The following is a 16,361-nucleotide window of genomic DNA, read 5'->3' as shown; positions in this document are numbered from 1 at the left end:
CCGTGGCGCGGCGGAGCGGCGGGCGCAGAGCGCGGCGGGCACGCTCCGCTCCGCTCCGCTCCGCTGGGCGCGCACCGGCGCCGAGCGCTCCATGAGCCGCCGCGGGCGCCGCGCTCGCTCCCCGCCGCGGAGCCGCCGCGCCGCCGGAGCCGGGATGTGACTTGCGGAGGGCTGGCGGACAGAGCTCCCCGCCGCCCTCGGCCGCAGCAGACAGCGGGTGAGCCGGGGGCGGGGGGACGGCGGCCCCGGGCCGGCTCCGGGGGTACGCCCGGGGTAGGGCTGCGGGCCAGGGCACCCGGCTCGGCGCCCTGCGCTGCCCGCAGAATTAGCTCCGGTGGCCGCCAGCAGACAACAGGCTGGATATAGGAATCCTGGGGGGGATTAGATGGGATATAGGGCAGGACGGGGGGGGGCTCGGAGCAGGGGGCTGCGCTGCGGGAAGCGGGGCGGAGGGCTGGCGAGGAGGGCAGTGGAGTTCAGAGAGGATGGGGAAGAAGAGCGGGGACAGGCGGGGGACGAAGAGACGGCAAAAAGAAACCGAAGAGAGAAATGAGCGAAGGGACAAAAGAGCGGAGGCTGAAGCGAGATAGGTATCGTCCAGCAGGAGGAGGCTGCAGGCGGATCGAGGCGAGCGCGGAGCGGAGGCAGCCGCGCACCGGCCGCACGGAGGGGCCGCTTGGCCTCGCACCGCGGTCGTACGCGGGGTAGCTGCAGCCGAGCCCGGCACCTCATCGCATTCCCCAGCGGGAGCTCCGGGGCAGTGACAGGGAAGGAGCCTTTGTTGGTCCCTGGCCGCCGCGGTCCGGTCCCGGGGCTGGCGGGAGCTCCGGCGGGGTGCGGGTGCGCAGCAGTTTTCTCTCGAGTTAATAAAAGCTCTGTTTCTGTGTTACCTCTCCGCAAAGCCACGCAGAGAGAGGATTTAGCACTTATGTGAACCCTTTGTTTACACCTGCCCTTAATGTTTATCCCAAGGCTAACTGGATTTCCTGCGTGCTGAACCCAAACACCCAGCTCGGTGATCAGCGCTAGTACCGAGTAGCTGTTTAACGGGGATCCCCTTGCTGCTTACCAGCAGGGAATATCGGGGTTGAGGTGTTGTCTCGCTACATCAGGAGAAATCAAATGACAGATGTAGCCATCTGCTAGAAGGCTCTGACATGAATAGAAACAGTCGGAGAATTAGCAAAGAAAATAAAAACGTTGATTACTGTAATTGATTGCTATCGCTTGTGAATTCAACACCAGGCGCTATGGTCAGAAGTACCTGGGCACACGTGATACACAGATCTGACCACAGGGAATTCAGCTCCTAGAAAACGAGAGAGATCATTTCATAGGGTATTCAGCATCACAAAGTATTTCTAAATGAAAGCAATACGTTTTCTGCATATCCTTTTTGGAGCGGGGTCTTGCCTTCTGTAACCACGAGGCTGTAACAGAGCATGATGTGTATCTGATGCAGAGGCTGTCAAAATCACTGCTGTATTTTTGCCTGCAAAGTACAATTGCACTATTAATTATTATTCTGGAAATATACACGTCTCTTGAGTAGTCTGATCTCAACTTGGCTGTTGCTGCTCTGTTATCAGTCCTGGAGCTCATTCTTCAGTTCTGATCAAAAGCAGCTGGCAGAGATCCTGTGTTGTGATTAATTCCTCACTCACTCACATCTCTCCACAACAATTCGTGGCGGGGGTGGTTTTCTTTTGGAAATTACACAGTGAACCAGTCTTCTGCTTGGGTGGCAGAGCAGGTGACTATTTGTGCTATTATTGCTTATATTTACTAGCTTGTTTTTTCTTCTCTGCCATTTAATGCATCTCCCTGTGTCAGTTGACTAACATTTGAACTGCAGGTACAGGAGCAGATAATGCATCTAACCATGAATAGCCTAACCTTAACTCTTTGCATGATTACACATTTATTCTGTGTATATATTCTGCAGCAGCATACAGCCGTGTCTTTTTGATCCCTTTGTAAGCTTTGGTCAGAAGACTTTAGCTACAGAAAGCCTCATTGATTTTTAACTGTGACAACTTTTTGATGACAACTAGGAGATTTTCTGTTTCTGCTTAGTTGCTTGTAATTGTAGTTTGTACCCGCTGGGGCAGCTTTGTCTCTGCAATTTCTGTAGTGACTCTGTGCCAGATAATGGAATGTAATGAAGGGGACCTCACTCTGTAGAAAACAGTGGAGTTATTACAGCTGTCATTGAGAGCAAATTTTGAGCCAAAAATTGAGTACTGGATTTGAAGCTGCCCTGCTAATTGTTCACTTCTTTTGTTCAAAATGTGTAAGGCTTATTGATTAGAATATTGATTGTAAATGTTCCTGATTGCTCTGGTTTCAGGTATGCTGCCTTAATGGCTTTACCAAAATAAAATTTTGGAGAGGAAACTGGGAGAGAAAAAAAATCTCAAGTTACTTTTGTTCCCTGTGCACAGTTCATTGGAGTATGCAGGGGTTGTGTCTGTGCTGGAGTGTTTCGGTGGCACTCCTGTGGTACTGTAGTTCTCTGGCAGCAGGAGTGAAGTGCCAGCCGAATAGAGCGCTATTGTTACTACTGTGAGGTTGCATAACTTTTGTAAGACCTAATGTAAAAATACTCTTCCTCTACAGTTACTGATTTAAATAACAGCCAGAGAGAATGTGCAGTAAAATTTTGCCATAAAATCTCAAGAGACACAGAATTCTGCCATCCTACCCACTGCACAGGCTTGAGGAAGATACTCTTTTAATAAAACCCTCATAATGATGTATTTCTGGTTTTTGTACAAAAACAACTTTTCTGAAAAATAAACTTCACAGTTTTCCCTTAAAATGATAGAATCTGTGATTTTAGATGAAGTGTGGTATTCACTTGCCAAACTTGTGTGCTTGTAATGCAGTGTTTTCCCCTGTTTTTATAACTGTATTCACTGCTGATTATCAGCACTAGAAAGAGGAAATGTTTTTGGCTGGTAATGTCTCCGGGGGTAGATTATTAATATTGCCTGGTTTTACCCCATTAGGCAGAAACTGATAGTAAACAGGTTAGAAACAAACTGCTTTGTTGATAGCAGTTAGGAGGAAAAGATTCCTCCTTTGGAGACTTCAAGCTCTGCTTGCCAGCTTTGGTCTGGGCAGGATCTAGAGTTTAGTGAGACTCACTGACATTGGGTAGGAAGTTGTTTCACCAGGAATAACTGTCAGCAGCCCTAGAGATTTTCTTGGTCAGTACTGTGGCTGTCTGGGACCTTTCTAAGAGGACCACAGATTATGTCCCATCAGCTTTCCCAAAAGTAGAAAGTAACTTGGGAAATCTTGAGTTGAACACCTCTATATTTCAGAATATGTATTTTAAATTCTGAATATATTTTGTCACAACTTAATCCCCCCTTTCCAATACTAACCACTTCTTCATGGAGGGGGAAATACTCAAATTCATTAACCCTCCCTTCCCCCTCCCAAACACTTCCAAATAGGAAGAGGAAACAAATGATGCCCTGACAATATGACTGCTTACCCATGCAGCACAATCTCCATGGAAACAGACTGTCCTAGAATAGCTCAATCACATGAGGGTTACATGACATGAATAAAGTAACCAGAAAACTGGAAAATATCCTAGAACTGGGGATACTTGCACTTAATTAATTCCCCCCCAGGTCGTTGGAGAGTAGCTAATAAACAAAGCTAGCATTGGAAGCAATTTAGTCCATGCTTGCCATAATTTGTAAGTGATGGGATAGTGGAAAGTTAACATGACCCTCACTTTAGGGCTGTTTATTGTTTCTAGTTTGGGTGACATTTAGAATGAATTCTGAATCATTTTCCACATGACCTCCTACTTCTTGAAATGGTTTGGGGCATTGCCTTAGGAGATCCCAGTGGGTTTCCCCCTCGTGTGTCAGCAGGCACCGACCATTTCACACTTTTCAGGACGTTTCAAATACTCTAAAGAGGAAATTCACTAGTTGCAGTAGGAATTGACTGTGCATAAAAGGAATTGGAGAACTATCTTTGGAATGTTTTCGTCTAGTTAATTATGTACTTGAAGGGCAAGGAGGTTTATTGAGCATATATTCAATACAAAAATGAATATATTTCACTGTCTGTAAAGTCAGTGTTTTTAACATGGGTGTTGCAACAGAGTCAGTGAATAACCTGTTACACAGATCAGATATAAACAAGTGTATATTCTACGAATCAACCATAAAGTACCTTACTTTAGGTAAGAAAAAACCGAATAATTTGTCCTTAGCAGGTCATTGCATCATTAGAACATTGCAGCCCTTCCAGTAGTGCAAAGATTAATATCTATGGGCTGGCAGAGATTGCCCATTACCCATTTCCTGTTTGTCCAAGCCCACATCACATTATTTGTCACAGCTTCCACTTCGGAGATGAAGGTTTGTAATGGGATGTTTTGTACCCTGTGGGAGTGAAGACCATGGAGTCATTCCAGGTTTACATTGGCATGTTTGCAGTCTTGGTGCCCCTGATAGGAAACATCCTGAGCTTCATCATCTGTCTCTGATAGAGGCTGAAAATGGCCATTGATCACAACACTGGTTTGAAGATTCTGATGCTCAGGATTTAACTTTGGTTATTACAGGACTGTAAAGCACGAGAAAATCCATAGTTCTCATCTCTAAGAGACACAGTACAGTTTCAGACAGTCTATGTAAATAGTTTTTGTGTTGGTTATGACTGATAGTGCTCAATGCAACATTGCACCACTACTTTGAATTGTTAAAGTTTTCATTAAAAGCAGTTCTAATCTGTGAAATCTCTTTGGACAGGTATTCAGGGTTGTTGAATGGCTTACAAAAGAGCTCCTGATAGTTTGTCTGCTTTTCACTTTGCATCCTGAACATGTCCCATGAGCTGTGTGGCTCACATGGACTAACATTAGTGCCTTCCTTCCTCGTGGTCATGCAGTACCAGGGGGAGCCTGAAAGTGCCTCACATCAGTGAGGAGAATGCTGCTGGAACCTGCAGCACTGACTGCTGGTGAAGGTTAACAGAGTCAGGTTTCAGGTCTGCTCCTCACAGTGTTTACTCCGGACTGCCCTTACTGGGCTGTGGCTGAGGCAGACTGGGAGTTAAAGGTTACATTTTTTAACAATCTCCTTTGCCCTGTTTTGCTTAATGAAAGCAAATGCCATAATGTGTATTTTTAAAGCACCTAACCCATGTTATTCCTGAAACTAAGTTGGGATTTCTCTAGGCTTGTGGTCCTAGTGGTCAAGTGGGATGTATTGGGTTCCTGGAGAGTTTGCCATGTTCACTCTCTGGATCCAAGAAAGAGATGCTCTGGTTTTTGTTATTTGTTTCCTTTGAGTGGCTTTGGACTGGCTAAGAAGCACAATGAGGCATTTATTTTTGATTAGTTAATTGATGACACTGCATTTGTGCACCATTGTCACAGAACATGGCATTTTTCTAGACTACCATTCCCATTTCCAAATGCAATCTAATATCTGGGCTTTGGAAGAGGATGAAAGAAATGAATATGATAACTGCCTACTGACCAAGCATGAAAACAATATTTTTCTTTTTTTTTTTTTTCAATATACAATGTTTATTTTCCTTGGATTGCTTTATCCTTTAAAAAGTAGTAATTTAAAAGTGGTTTTGATTTTGTCTTTGTTCCAGTAAAAGGAGCAAAGGCTGTGGGACAGTCTAATTGTGATATTGCTCACACCTGCATCAGGCCCAGTGCCACTTAAACATGCTTTAAGAACCTTGATTTGAATGGCGTATTACATTTAAACAGGTAGTAAGTGTCCAAGTGTTGCAGATAATGTAATATTTGCAACAGGATACATAATTTTTTCTGGCTGGTGTAGGCCATTTGCAGGGTCAGAGTTTGGAAATGTTGTTTTCAATCTGTGCAAACAGAGCAATGAGTCACTTTTCATTCTGAGTACAACAGGCAAAAGCAGCTTTTGGGAGGGCAGTGGAGGGGGCTGGGGGAGGCTGTACCAGCTGCAAATCCAGTGCAAAAACTGTAACCATGGGCTACTGAAACGAGCTGGGCTTCAGTGACTGTGAAATCCTCCAAACTCAGCTCTAGCTAAACAAATACTTTGTTGTCTCAGACAGAAAAATGAAAACCTACCCAGCCATTGGTTTCTTCCTCCTCTTGGTGATCAGCTATGGCTCTTCAGAGAACTCCAGCACCCCTCGAGGGTGCGGGCTGGACCTGCTCCCGCAGTACGTGTACCTGTGTGACCTGGATGCCATCTGGGGGATCGTTCTGGAGGCCGTGGCGGGGGCGGGTGTGCTGACCACCTTACTGCTGATGCTGATTTTGCTGGTGAGGCTGCCCTTCATCAAGGACAAAGAGAAGAAGAGCCCCCTGGGAATGCACTTCCTCTTTCTCTTTGGGACTCTGGGACTGTTTGGGCTGACGTTTGCTTTCATCATCCAGGAAGATGAAATGGTGTGCTCCACCCGAAGGTTCCTGTGGGGAGTTATCTTTGCTTTGTGCTTCTCCTGCTTGCTAGCCCAAGCCTGGAGGCTTCGCAGACTCGTTCGCCACGGGAAGAGCCCGTCTGGCTGGCACCTGGCCGGGGTGGCCACCTGCCTGATGCTGGTGCAGGTCATCATCGCAACCGAGTGGCTGATCCTGACCATTGTCAGAGATAACAAGCTGGCCTGCAGCTACGAGCCCATGGATTTTGTGATGGCTTCCATTTACGTTATGTTCCTGATGGTATTTACCATGGGATTTTCGTTTTTCACTCTCTGTGGGAAGTTTAAGAAATGGAAGAAGAACGGAGTATGCCTCATTATCACCCTTTTCTTTTCCATTCTGATCTGGGTAGCCTGGATGACTATGTACCTCTTCGGTAATGCCAAGCTCCAGAGAAGAGACAAATGGAGTGATCCCACTCTGGCTATTGCACTGGTGTCCAGTGGCTGGGTGTTTGTTATTTTTCATGCCATCCCAGAGGTCCACTGTACCATCCTTCCATCACAGCAGGAAAACACACCCAATTATTTTGACACTTCACAGCCAAGGATGCGTGAAACCGCTTTTGAGGAAGATATACAGCTTCCTCGGAGCTACATGGAAAATAAAGCCTTTTCAATGGATGAACATAATGCAGGTAAAAATTGGCTATAAAGGACTATATTTTTTGTAGTGTAAAGAAGACTCTCTGTACGAGGCATTTTTAAGGTATTCAAAACAAAGGTCATGATAAAAACAATAATTTCCATACTACACCTTGTTCCCTTTTACAATTTTCATTAAAAAATTACCTAGTTAGAGAGAAAAAAAATGCAGACGATACATAGGTTAAAATTATCTTCTGCATGTTGATTTTTCTTTGAAAAATGGAACAATTTAAAATGCAAAGGCAACACCAAAATAATTTAAAAAATCATTGTGGAAAAAATAACCTTTAAATAATTTAAATGACATTTTTTGTAATTAGGAGTTTTCAACATTTGATACAAAATATTTTCTCAAAACTTCAGAAAAAAATGAAGTGGTCTGTATTACAAATTGCTCAATCACTTGAGCAACAAAATAATTGTTATTAATTGTCTTTCCATTGAAATAGATTCAGTGCCACTTTATGCCCTTGTGGGGGGAAAATGCCAAGTGGCTTACAGACAGTTCAAACACAGCCTTTGTTCTGAAGGCTTCAACATCTGAGGTTTCACAGAGGTTTTGAGGTAATTTGCCTGTGAGTAGATACCATGAGGGCAGTAGTAAAACAAAAAAAAATCACATGTATAAAAGAAGGTTGTTATTACTAATGTTCCAAAGCAAGAGGCAGTTGTACTGTGGACTGTTAAAGCCACTTTTTTTTTTTTTTTTTTTTTTTTTGCTGCCCTCCATCCCCCATTAAATTAATTTAATAGTAAAGTAACTGCAGTGGCTTCAGTGAAGCTATTTCTGGCTAAGGCAGATCTAAGAACAAAATTGGATCTTTCACTCTGTATCATTCTCATTCATGGATGCATTTTTAAAAAAGAACTGGAAGCTCCTTTTTGATCTAATCATTCAGTAATTAAGGTTTTTTTTGTGAAATGGATAGATGTATGATACAAAATCATTATACTGTCTATTATACTGCAATTTATGTTCTGTTTTAATCTATCTGAATTACAGTACAATACAAAATAGATTTCCTTATCTGATGCCCTTGTTAATGTATACTGTAATAAATGCCTGTCATTCTTATTCCCATGGCATATAGGAATTTTTTATACATCAAAACAGATTAAATATTCTTTGCAGCAGTTCTTTAGGGACTGGCTTGGGACAGCAGTGTTTGGAGACAAACCTTAGTAGCATGGTAGAGACTTAAAATAAATACTTTAATAATAACCAAGTCATTAAGTCAGATCCCCATGCTGATGGTTGTCAGTGGCAAAGCACCTGGAGCCTGTGAGCAATTGGCTCTGCAGGTATGAAGAGAATGTTCTCTTCTTTCATCCATTTAATCAGACTCAGTTTGAGAATTCATCATCAAGAGTTTAGAAATTATTGGAAGGGTACTTTCTTCAACTACTTCATACTTAAGAATGATGTTTATGAATGGAAGATCTACTAGTTGTAAAGTTTGGAAGACATGATAAGCAGAAAACTGTAATACTTGTTTCAGTAAATAGTTAAAGTAGAAAATATGCCTGGACAAACATATTTTCCATTAATTCTTCTTATTTCCACTAATACTTGTATATAACAATTTCATAACTTTGCTCCTTTTAAAGATTTTAAGCAGCATTTCAAGAATCTGAACAGCATTCAGGCTCAAACAAGCATATTTCCTCCTTGATTCCTTCTTTCTTAGCACACCTTCAAGGTGTGCATTGCAACAAGAGCTGCTCTATTCCAGGGACAACATTAAGCATTAATAAACCAAACCTATTTTAAAGTCACTAACTTAAACACCATTTAAAGAGCATACTAATCTGGGATATGATAGGTTGAAATATCTCTTTAAAGAGTTATTTTCATAGGTGTGCCTTCTAAACTTATATTAAAGTATTTAGGAAGCCAGGACAAAGAGCAGTTGACTGAGTTCTCAGTGCCCTCTGGAAGTGCAGTGCACACTAGTAGGGCAGCCTCTGTAGGCAGAGAGAATTTGCCTTAAACAAGAAAAATCTGGATGTGAAATGTAGAATGCTACAGCTGTCAGGAAACCCAAGCCCAAGTAGCTCTGGTATCATTAAATTTCATTTAATAACTTTTAGTACTACCAGTCATCGTCACAGCCAATGCCTAAAAGCAAAATGAACAAAATTTCAAAAGTGTTAAAAAGAGGCATTGACAATATCAAATATCCTCAGTACTGCTTGTTTTTTTACCTATACATACCCTATGCAAGTGGATTTGTTAATTAGTAATGTAAAAAGTACAAGGAAAAATAGTAAAACTGGTGTGAGAAAAAGAATCCAAAATGAGTATTTTGTCTACAAGCTTTGTCACAGATTCTCACGTCAAAAAAGTGTAGCTGTTTGCAGTAATAGGGAAAATTTAGCAATATGAAATTGAATTTACTGGCTCTTTAAGATAGCTTTGAAATGATCACATATATTTTGTGTAAATATCCTGTATAAATATTTTCATGATGGTGTGCATGATACAGGTTTTTTTTGTGTCTGTGTGTACTAGCAAATACCAGTGCAATCATGTGTGTTTATCACAAAAGAAGCAGTCAAATAGCAAAAAAAAAGTTACTGACCTTGAGATGGTTAAATATCTAATAAAAAATATTTAGTTCCAGTTTAGGCATTTTCAAAATTTTTTCTCCCAGTGTTCTGCAAAAATATGTAATTTCCAAATAGAGAGCAAGTGAGGGTCTATATGTATCTGATGTCAACAGCTGAGCATTTGCAGGGTGGAATTTCTAAATTTCCATGCTAAATCAGTACTGTGCTTCATCTTGGTGCACAACTCCCCAAGAGAGAAGTAGCAGTGCATAGAGGACAGCATATGGCACTAGGATCCATTTAAATCTTCTACACAGAGCAACTACATTGGAGATAAATCCTGGCTTCATTAAAGTCTCTGCTGAAATTCTCATAAATTTGAGCTCATTCATGATTTCAGCGAGAGACTGTAGAATTGTAATTTGAATTAAATCTAAGAGAAGTTCTTGCCCCAGGTGCCTGAACTGGGCACGTTTCTGTTCAGCAGCTGACAGATGAGTTTTGCCCGTTGTGACCGCGCACATTGTGTGGATAAATGAGCTCTGTTCCCTGGCCACGTCCGAGTTCGCTGAAGTCATTATTTACCCTCAAAATTAAAGAGGGAGTTTGTATGTGCCAATCCTCAGACTGCTTTAGAGAGAGCAGCGTGTCCCTCATTATGCATAGCTCATTCAGAATTTACATCTTGAACCCAAACTTGTACTAAAATTAATGGGGAGACTGTTTAATTCCTGGTATAAACATTCAAAAGGACACTCAGTATCTTCTCTTTGGCTTCAGTGATTTGCCATGTTTAAGCTATTCAAAAGCAATATTTACTCCATCTTTCTAGTTTCTCAGAGTAAATATAATCTGAAACATCTGGAAAACCCTTATATGCTAGCCATGCTGAAGTAATGCTCAGGGGGTTGTGAGCATTGCTTACTGGCTTGAGCAAGGCTTTGGATCCCTTTCCACTGAGTTTGATAGAAAGCAAAGTCTAACACATTACTTAACCCCACAGTATCCAGACTAACTCAGGGAGCACTTTGCAAAACAAATTGTGCAAGATACATCACAGGTTTGGTGACTAAAGACACTGAGCTCCCACTGAAATGAGATTAAGCAAGCTTCAAAAATTTGGTTCCGTTTTCCCCCCTCCTTAGAAACAATTCATTTAATATAAATCTCATTTTTCTGAGATCCATTCCCAACATGCAAGGGAAACAGCTATTCAAAAGCAACATGGAAGTTAAAATCAGTGGCCAAGTTCCCAGTAACTAAACTGGAGGTAAAAGGCTCTGTGATTGCACAGCTTGAATTGTGTTCTAAGAGTGATCTCTCTTTTCCAAACAGCGCTAAGAACAGCAGGATTTCGGAACGGCAGTTTGGGAAGCCGGCCTAGTGCTCCTTTTAGAAGCAATGTTTATCAGCCAACTGAGATGGCAGTTGTGCTAAATGGTGGGACTGTAAGTATCAAAATGTGATGATTTAAGGAATCTTTGAAATGCACTGATATATACAACCATTGCTAATGGAAAAACCTGCTTTAGCTTATTTACAGTAGGGGGAAAGCTATAAATGAAAACTTAAGGCAGCAAGTATGCATGTAATGTTTCCCTTCCCTCTAGAAAATATGTAGTTAACAAGTATTTTGCATATGTTTACTTGGCTATTCACATTTAGCAGTGCAGCTTCAGTGAACCAAGTCTTTTTGTAAGTCAACATATTCAATGACCCTTTCAAATTAAATTTGTGTTAAGGTATTTAAGATAACTATTAAGTGACACCATTTCTAACCTGATTTTTTTCAAGATGGTGTGAGTTACACAGAGAGTACATTACTTTAAATAATTGTAGATAATGGTTGTCTCTCACATATATTCAATTTTCTTGTAAAATACATGTGATTCTTTGTAACTTACAGATTTGTACATATTTTGAAAAGGGATTCATAAAAGAGGAATATACAATATTTTCATGTTAATAGCATCAATTTTTCTTCCTTGGACAATGGTTTGGCATATTGTTGATAGACCTGTATTTTGCAGCCTGGTTGTTGTAAGAGTTATATAGTGATGCCAAACGGACTTTACAAATGTTTTTCACATTATGTCTAATTTTCACCTAAGACATTTCATATAGAAGGCATAGTGTTGAAAAAGAAAAATTTTCATCCCCACATTTTCCATGCATATTTACATGCTTCTTAAAAATCTACTCATGAGCCAGTTTGTACTCATGTGAGTTGAGCTTTCTTTCTTTTGAATCATGAGCTGATTCCATAACTCAACCTCTACATTTAAAACCAGTTTAAAATGAACTGATCGGAGGTTTGGTTTTGTTCTTAAGTAAGTAAAGTTTTGGTTGATTTTAGTGGACAAGAGGGATTAGATACAAGAATTCTCCGTGGGTAAGACTGTGTGAAACATGTCAACTTGAGTAAAATGAAAAGGCTTGGCTTTGCTGTCAGTAATGGATTGCATCTTTCTGATGTTTCAATTCATCTCTGCCAGAATGTGCAGCTCAGGGAGAAGGCAAAGGATGAGAAGCTTGAGAATTTGTTTTGTTTGTATTGCTTTATTCTGAGCTGGATACAAAGCTCATGTGTATATATAGTCATGGTTTTACAGAGAGAAAAATGCACTGTATGGGTGGAAGATGAGTTTCTTTGTATCACTTTGCTCTAGAACTACCATCTGGAAAGCTGTCGTGTACATGTAGCGTGATAACACTGATTTTTGAACAGTCTAGATCTCTCAGTTATGGGTTTATTATCCTTATTTCCAGATACCAACTGCTCCGCCAAGTTACACTGGACGACACCTCTGGTGAAAGGCTGTAGGCTGTAGAGAGTAAGAATCCCTGTTGCAGATGTTGTTCCCTGGCAGTGTGTCTTTGAGGGAAGGAATCCATAACAGTACCAGAACAAAGCAACAAAACATCCAGGATCTTTCTAAGTCCTACTGAGGATTTTGCCTAAATGTGAACACCGTTGACTGGAGAATTGCAAAAGCAAAACTGTAAAACCGAAGCTGAATCTAATTTAAAACAGAAGTAGGCACACCTTAAATTGGCAGAGGGGATACTGTATTCTGAAGTGTGAGATATTCTCCTGTCTGTAACTTGTGTGCCTGGCAAGCCTGGTTTAGGTGGTTGCCAGTTGCTTGCAAAATACCTTCCTCTCACCTAAAGTTAATTCATGTTGCCACAAGAGATTGCCACTACAGTGTGAAAACACGCGGGGTTTCTCTCCGTTTCTCTCCTTTTCCCGTCGTGTTTCGCCATGAGGAGCCCCGCGCAGTTGTGAGCAGCCCCACGCCGCTGCGGCAGGCGCGGTCCGCGCTGTGCGGGCGCTCTCCGCGCTCCCTGCGGAGCGCCCCGGCGGCTCCCCGGCCCCGGGATGGACCCGGCACGCAGCCCCGGGCCGGGTGCGAGCCCCAGGCCCGCCCGGGGGATGTTCTGGCCAGGGCTGGCAGCAGCCGAGGAGGGGAGGAAGGCGCTGCGCCGGGCTGGGGTCAGGCAGGGCTGGCAGCGCAGGGGTGAGACCCCGAGCCCCGTTCGTACGAGCGGGCCGCTCCCCTCGACTGCAGTTGTTCGTGCATTTACATGTGGTTGTGCGTTTAGTGCCTAGAGAGTAGAATCTCTGTGCTGGAGGTGGTTTGTTGTTGTTTTTGTTTATTTAAGGTGGTTTCTTCCCTAGTCCTCCCCTCCCCATCCATTTTCTTGAGTTGATACAAGGCAGACTTTTCAAAGCTTTTCATCTTCGTTTTTTCCAGGTTATTTAAACGGTTCCCATTGCCCATTTGTTGTGCCACGGTTTTTCATTATGTTCAAGCAATCATTCCTTTCTTTAACATTTAATACATATCGGACATTGAAAACATCACTGTATCCTCACTGTTTGGCCAATGTTAATCTTAGCTTTCCTCAATACTAAAAGCTAATTGTTTTTACTTGAAGGCATAGGAAACGTATAACAATTAAACTTCGCATATGCTGTAATAAAAATATATATTTTCAAACTAAAAAAAAAAGTACAAATAACTGAATAGCTTAGTAGCTTCACAGAGGGAAGTTACTTGCTGTATACTGCAGAAGAAAGACAAGCTTTTTATTTTTCAAGAGTCTTCCTGATCCCTCATGTACCTCCATTTCTACTGAATTAGGAGCCTAGTCCTGCAGACCTGTACTCCCACGAGTAGTCCCATCGACACCAGTAGGTCTTCGTAAGGTACAGAGGCTGCAAGACCAGTCCCTAAGTGTTGCACACAGATATATGTATATATATATATATATATGGAAAAATATCTATTGCCATTCTTGCCATGATCATCTTATGGGGTTTTATTTCAAAGCCCTTCTCCTCCAGAAGCAATGTTTTTCTGTCATGCATGAGTGAAGGAGTCATGTCAGCTCCCCCCTGCCCTCCCCTCCTCGAGGCAAAGGAAGCATGTGCTTGTTTTAGGGATCCTTTATTTCATTTTGTATGTAACTAGATGGCCTTAGTAAGCAAGTAGGGTAGGGGTGGATATTGCATGCTATCCAGTGACTTAGAAATACATTTTGCTTGTTATGAGCAGAGCTTTGATCAAATAAGGTATTTAAGATAATGATAGCCGCCCAGAAGACACGTAATTTGGAACAATAAAAAAACTATTACCACCACTTGCCTGCAGAATTTTGCTTTTTAAAATCAGTTAGAAAAAAAACCCTCATAAAACTCTTACCATAAAAACATATAAGATGACCATGGCATAAATGGTAGGACAGGTTTCTTTTAAAAAGTTTATCATGCTACAACCAAGACTTATGAATTATAATACACATTTTACAGACCTTTGACAAAATCTATACAGGACATTGTTATCGTAAGAAACTTTCTTTTTCTTTTTCTAGATGTGACTGAATTGATAAATAGAATTCCCAATCCTGCTTTTGATGAAGTTCTTTGGAATTTCAGGGCTTATGCAAAGATATGGCCAGATCTTACAAACTGCAATTCACATGACTAGTCTCGCTGGGTTAGTCATGTGGACTATTCACTGAATTAAAAATTAGCAGGATTGGGTTCAAAGTGTGGTGGTGAAAGTGTGGCAATAGATTTAGGAGGGTCTTTATTTTCCAACTTTATACAATTAGTAATGAGCAACTTTTTTTTGTAAGTCACTAGTCTGTGATGTAAAATGCTCCAAAATAAAACTGTAATTGAAGAAAGGCACCTTTATGTTAACTTATATTTTTGTTACAGTATTTACTTTTGCCTTTTTTGAAAGTTTTCTAGAATGTAGAGCATCTGTGAACAACATGAATAAGTAACTAAGCACAAGCCTTTCACAGTTCTCCTGATTATAATTAGCTTTTATACTATAAAAGCTACTATGTTGTCCCTTGATGGTTATGTGCTCATGGTGTTTCCATGCAGAAAAAGGAAATCAAAAAGCATCTGACAAAAGCATGTTAGCAAAACAAGATTTAAAATGACCAGCTTTTGATCAGTGGCAGGAAAAGAGTTCCAAGTCCTACAGATCGTGTCCTGCTTTCAGATGGGTTGAGGGTGTTTGATACTTGCCAGAAAATATGTAGCATCTTCAGAAGAACACTCTCAACACATCCAGCTGTTTCTATAAACAAGGTACATGAAATACTATAGAATTAGCTGTTTCTGCTTTTAGTCTAAACACAGGCATCTTGGTTGGCTTTGTTTGAGCTCGATGCCTTGGGTCTAACCAAAGGCCATACAAAAGGGAGCATTGTAGCTTTTATAATAAAACAATTGGATTATTCTACCAACTTACAGGATTACAAAGCAGGTGCTTTTTATTAATTGATGAGAGCTAAAGCTCATTTTTGATAGATAAATATATATTTATTAAATGTATTAATGTGTATTTTATAACGTACCCTTTTTTCCGCTGATTGTTGCATACTGGTATCTTATTAAGGACATCTTTAAAGGATTTTCAAGACAATCAATGTGTACCATGATGACTGTACATAAGTATACAAAACTACAAAGGTTGTAAAGCATGGGCAAATGTTTTATTTTCAAAATGCTGTTCTTAACGAGAATAAAGGCTTTACTATTTACTTACAATGTTTGTGTCCACTTGGTTTTCAAATCCACACAGATTTTTTTCCATTGCAGTGAGATCCACACAGATTTTTTTTCCATTGCTACAGACAGGATTGCCCCTTGGTGCAGTTCCTCAATGTAAGCAAAGCTAAACTGAAGGAAAGGGCTCCTAAAGCACATTCCTGCACCTTTGGCCACATTCCCACACTTACCCTCAGCTCTGGCACCTCTCAAACCCATGGTGAGCCACTCAAGGAGCTCAGCAGCCAAACTCTTAACACAAAAGGGATATTTTTTTCCCCCTGTTGGCTCAGCAGTTTCCTGTTCTGGTTCAATTGCTTGTGCTTGTGAAAAGAAGGGGACAGAAGAATTCAGCTGGGTTTGAAGAGTGCAGAATGAGAGTTTTTTCTTCAAATGGTTTGATTTTCCAGATCTGGTGCAAGAACAATCATCACCAACCAAGAAAAAAACCCAAGGGGTGGGTACTGGTGTAACAGTGAAGACAAAGTCTGTGCAAGTGAAGGAAGAAATCCCTGTGGAACCACAGCAAATACTAGAGACCACCCATGTTTTATTAGTCAAAACAACTACACCTTTAACTTACATGGAATTATTTCTAGTTCTGCTACTATCTTCTCTAATTGTG

General features: G+C 41.3%; 1 protein-coding gene across 1 annotated transcript; it reads left to right on the top strand.

Moving 5' to 3' along the window:
• The first annotated feature begins 161 nt into the window (after window positions 1–161).
• On the top strand, window positions 162–15,736 carry GPRC5B (G protein-coupled receptor class C group 5 member B). Its single transcript, XM_021539795.2, has 4 exons — window positions 162–217; window positions 6,087–7,100; window positions 10,996–11,108; window positions 12,430–15,736. The coding sequence occupies exons 2-4, from the start codon at window positions 6,095–6,097 to the stop codon at window positions 12,472–12,474; spliced, it is 1,164 nt and encodes a 387-aa protein (XP_021395470.1). The 5' UTR covers window positions 162–217; window positions 6,087–6,094; the 3' UTR covers window positions 12,475–15,736.
• The last annotated feature ends 625 nt before the right edge of the window (window positions 15,737–16,361 follow it).

Source organism: Lonchura striata, chromosome 16 (genome assembly GCF_046129695.1).
Source record: "Lonchura striata isolate bLonStr1 chromosome 16, bLonStr1.mat, whole genome shotgun sequence".
Lineage (NCBI taxonomy): Eukaryota > Metazoa > Chordata > Aves > Passeriformes > Estrildidae > Lonchura > Lonchura striata.
Note: the sequence above shows the minus strand (reverse complement) of the source record. Positions and strands in the feature narration are given on the sequence as shown.

What these genes read in the sequence shown, in the direction of transcription:
- GPRC5B (XM_021539795.2), top strand. Translation starts at nt 6,095, where the DNA reads ATGAAAACCTACCCAGCCATTGGTTTCTTCCTCCTCTTGGTGATCAGC. An exon ending in AATGGATGAACATAATGCAG is followed by an intron (nt 7,101 to 10,995) that starts GTAAAAATTGGC and finishes TTTTCCAAACAG; the next exon opens with CGCTAAGAACAGCAGGATTT. An exon ending in TTGTGCTAAATGGTGGGACT is followed by an intron (nt 11,109 to 12,429) that starts GTAAGTATCAAA and finishes CCTTATTTCCAG; the next exon opens with ATACCAACTGCTCCGCCAAG.